Source organism: Epinephelus moara, chromosome 19 (assembly GCF_006386435.1).
Source record: "Epinephelus moara isolate mb chromosome 19, YSFRI_EMoa_1.0, whole genome shotgun sequence".
NCBI lineage: Eukaryota > Metazoa > Chordata > Actinopteri > Perciformes > Serranidae > Epinephelus > Epinephelus moara.
The window spans coordinates 40,863,386-40,868,039 of NC_065524.1; the positions used below are offsets into that span (position 1 = coordinate 40,863,386).

Sequence of the window (4,654 nt, forward strand, 5' to 3'; positions counted from 1 at the left end):
ACTGTGACCTGTAAATTTTGGCTTGTAATTTAAGCTTTTCATCGACCTTCTCAACAATAAAATGATGAATATATCCCTCCAATGCGTAGTTTAGGCCCTTTTGGTTACTTCTCAATGACATCTGATCGTTATGTCCCCAAAAATCATCAGTTGCCTCCTGTGAAATGCCGTGTACTGTGACACCTGCCATAGCGCCGGGCACTGAATGTTGACAGTTTGTTGAGCGAGTGGAGGGGGCGTGGCTTAGCCATAGGTCAATTGGACATTTTTGCCAAATGTGTAGAAATTCCCTCCAGGTCTTTATGAAATAACAGGTTAACAAGAACGAAACAGACACATGGTCACAATGAACTTTGACCCCAAACTTGTACTCGGTTTGTTATTGACTTTAAGTGAACGTTTGTGCCAAATTGGAAAAAGAAAAAAAATTCCTCAAAGCCTTCTTGAGATATCCTGTTCACAATAATCTCTGACCACAGAAACACTCAGTTTATTGTTGAGTCCAAGTGGATGTTTGTGCCACATTTGAGGGAAATATCTTTCAGGGCTTCCTGAGGTAAAGCTTTCACATGAGATGGTTACAGTGACCTTTGACCACCAACTTCTAATCACTTTGTCCTTGACTTTAAGTGGACCCTTGTGCCAAATTCGTAGCACTTCCCTCAAGGCTGTTGTGTGCTATCACATTCACAAGGATGAGACAGATGCAAGGTTACAGTGACCTTGGACCATTAAATTCTCATCAGTTCATTCATGAGTCCAAGTGGACCTTTTTGCTAAATTTGAAGGAATTCCTTTTCTTGAGAGTTCTTGAGATCTTGTTTTCACAAAAACATGATGTCACGGCTGTCACTGGCATGGAGGCGTAAAAAGTACATGATCTGGAATGCAGCGAACATGTCGGCACTCTTCCTGTGTGTTTGTGTCACATGATCACACCTGTAAACGTGTATAGTTTGCCCTGAGGGCAGAGCTTCAGGAGAGAGTTCACACACACACACACACACACACACACACACACACACACACTGAGGTACTTACATCGGCGAACTTGTGGTTCCTGAAATGTGACTTGTTGCATTTTAGCAGCTGGACGGCCAGATTACAGTCCTGCCTGTAACGCTCCTGCACACACAAACACCGAGCCATCAGTGAACTTAACACCAGAGTTCAAAGGTCATCGAGCTGGCTTTACCATGGTTTGATCATCGATTAACTGTCGACAAAGATCTGGTTTTAGCTTCAAATGGAAATGTTCTCTGTGTCAGTGAACTGAATCTGTGTGAGCGCTGAGAGCTGTCCGACTGTCGGCTGAAGAACATCGAGATCAAACGTCGTCTATCGGCGGACATGTAAAGGTGAACTAATGTTTTTTCAACCTGGGCCCTATTTTCCGATCTACTTTTGTCTAAATGAGTGATAGGATGTTCAATATGTGACATTTCTCTTGTGACAGGCTCGGATTGTTAGTATAATTATCTGACAACATAACGGAAAGGAGAAATGAACGTCTGTGTTTACCTTTAGCTGGATTCAGACATGTTCCTCTGCCTGTTGCTGCTCCCTCTCTCTCCTCATCCGCTCTTCAGTTTCAATGAGCTCTGCGTCCTGTACGTCCGTGTACTCCGTGTTCAAATAAATACGGGCGGTCATCAAATTCAAATGGCTCATCCAGATCCAGTTGGTCAAAATCAGATCAAAATTTGGACATGTTTGTTGTGGCAAGTCAAAACACTCAATCAGAGAGTGAAAGTCTGGCTCTGAAATCTCACGTCTCGCCAGATTTGAGTTGTTGCAGGAAGTTACCGCTGGAGTGACCTTACAAACGCCAGGAGTTCCTCTATTTGGAGTAGTCATGGCTGAATTTTGACCTGATTTTGACCAACTGGATCTGGATGAGCCATTTGAGTTTGATGAGTGCCCGTATTTATTTGAACACGGAGTACACGGACGCAGAGCTCATTGAAACTGAAGAGCAGACGAGGAGAGAGAGGGAGCAGCAACAGGCAGAGGAACATGTCTGAATCCAGCTAAAGGTAAACACAGACGTTCATTTCTCCTTTCCGTTATGTTGTTGTTGTTTACACTTGTAATGAGTGTGTGAAGTGTGGCGAGCAGAGTATCTGTACTGACGTTGAGCTCCTCCAGACGGTCGATGGTGTTCTTGGCATCCAGCAGCTTGTTGGTGAGCTCCACAATCTCCTGGTCCATTGTCTTCTTGTCCCTCTCCACCTTCCGTAGCTGTGGGAGGAGCAAGGACACCATGTTACATCACTGACTGTCAATCACAGGCGAGGCAGCCAATCAGGAGCCTGAGGTGACAGGAGGCAGGCCTACATTCAGATCATGTGGGAACAAACTTCAGAGACAGCAGTTTAAACGTGTCGAGTCCATGTGGACGCTTCGTTTTCTAAAAGTTAAACTCCATGTTTCACTGATCAGAACAAACTTCAGACTTTGTTTCACAGTCAACTTCATTGTCTGAAAACAACCTCAGTTTCTAGTTTCCCAGATCATTTGAATGCTGCATTCACGAGCAGCACTCCACAGATGCATTATGGGATGGGGCGGTGCGGCTGCTGCGAGCAGATCAATAAGATCCAATCAGATCTTGATCGAAGCGTCAAAGCTGAAATGTTTTTTTATTTCCTATCATCTGTCCAGCAGATCGTTTATTGTTCTCTGGTTTCCTCACAAAGTCCTAATGGATCAATCGATCGATCTGATCGATTCATCAGCAACACATCATCCTTTTAACTCTTTTCTACGAGCACAACACAAAGAAAAGCTACGATCGACAGCTGTGATGAGACAAACAGATGTTCAAAACCAAGTCCAAACATTTTAACGACTGAGAAGTTTTTAAGTGAAAATCTTCAAAATTCAGAACGCAGCTCTCGTAAAGTCACGACGACCAAAATAAATCAATTGACAAACTTTATAAATGATCCCAAAAAAAAAAAAAAAAATCATCAAAATCATGATTTTAAAACTAAATTACAACTTTTTTAATCAAAATCAAGACTTAAAATCAAATTGGCAGGTTTTACACAAAATTATAACTGAAAATTATGAATCAAAGTTAAAACTAGATCGATACGTGAGTATGTGACATCAGTCCGATATCCGCTGAGTGAATCATATCGGCATCAGAACTCGATATGGATGTTGGGTTGGATCAGTCCATGAACAGTTTTAAACTCCGCCCATGTTTCTCCTGCGGCAGCGTTTGAACAGATTAAAGGAAAAGTTGTTTGAGAAGAACGAGATCGGGACTTGGTGCTCAAACATCTTCAGACAGAAAACAGAAGAACAGTGAGGAAGAGGAGGATGGACAGATGAAGTAGGAGGATGGACAGACGAAGGAGGAGGAGGAGGAGGAGGAGGAGGAGGAGGAGGAGAAGGATGGACAGATGAAGGACAGATGGACAGAAGGTGAGGAGGAAGAACATGAATGAAACGCAACTGCATGAACCCATGTCTGACTGACGGCAGCCTGATGAAGGTGATGATGACGATGAAGATGATGAGGATGAGTCAATCCGTTACAGAGCAGCGTGAGAGAAGAGGAGAAAAAAGAAAGAGAGAAGAGATGAAGAACGACATCAGACAATCAGCCAAAACAGGACAAAGACAAACAGGATGTTTGGTTTGTTTCAAACCAGTCAAAGTTTCCACAGTGACTTTAATCAACTGACTCCTTTTACAGCGCGTGATGTAACTGTACCTTTCAACCTAAAAATCCAAATTAAAAATCGTAATATTTTGCAACAAAAGATGTTTTGTTTTGAAAGAAAAGTCATGATGTCTAGTCAGAAAAGTGGTAATTTTTTGTTAGAAAAGCCAAAAATTTTTTGCTAGGAAACTTAAAATAATTTTGCCAGAAAATTCATAATAATTGATGTAATATTTGCTATGTTTAGTTAGAGAAGTCCTATTATATAGTCAGAGTAGTTGTTTTATTCACTAAGAAAAGTCACAAAATTTAGATTGAAGTCATAACACTTAGTTAAAAAAGTCGAAATATTTAGTTTAAAAGGTCGCACAATTTAGTTTGAAAAGTCTAAACATTTTGTCATAATGGTCGTACAATCTAGTAAGGTGTGTAACATTTAGTTTAAAAGTCGTACAATTTTGAAAAGACTTACGATTTAGTTAGAAAAGTTGTAATAATTAGTGAAAAAGGTCGTACAATATAGTTAGTAAGCCTTTTTTAAATAAATATTCCGACTTTCGTAACACTTAGAAAAGTTGGAAAAATTAGCAAGAAAATGTAGTGACTGGTTTTAAAAGTCCTAATATACAGTTAGAAAAGTTATTAGTAAGTCAAGTCCTGAAACATGTACGTGTTTGTATATATCTGTAAACAGTGTTTGTTTATATCTATGTGTAAACAGTGTGTTTGTTTATATCTGTAAACAGTGTTTGTTTATATGTGTAAACAGTGTGTTTGTTTATATCTGTAAACTGTGTTTGTTTATATGTGTAAACAGTGTTTGTTTATATGTGTAAACAGTGTGTTTGTTTATATCTGTAAACAGTGTTTGTTTATATCTATGTGTAAACAGTGTGTTTGTTTATATGTGTAAACAGTGTTTGTTTATATGTGTAAACAGTGTGTTTGTTTATATCTGTAAACAGTGTTTGTTTATAT

At 39.8% G+C, this 4,654-nt stretch overlaps 1 protein-coding gene across 1 annotated transcript in view; it reads right to left on the reverse strand.

Moving 5' to 3' along the window:
• tjap1 (tight junction associated protein 1 (peripheral)) overlaps positions 1–4,654 on the reverse strand; it is a 58,272-nt gene that overhangs the window by 14,071 nt on the left and 39,547 nt on the right. The window contains exons 8-9 of the mRNA XM_050071662.1: positions 2,134–2,241; positions 1,042–1,125 (exon numbers count right to left, since the gene is read on the reverse strand). Coding sequence (XP_049927619.1) covers positions 1,042–1,125; positions 2,134–2,241 — 192 coding nt within the window. The remainder of the gene's footprint in view (positions 1–1,041; positions 1,126–2,133; positions 2,242–4,654) is intronic.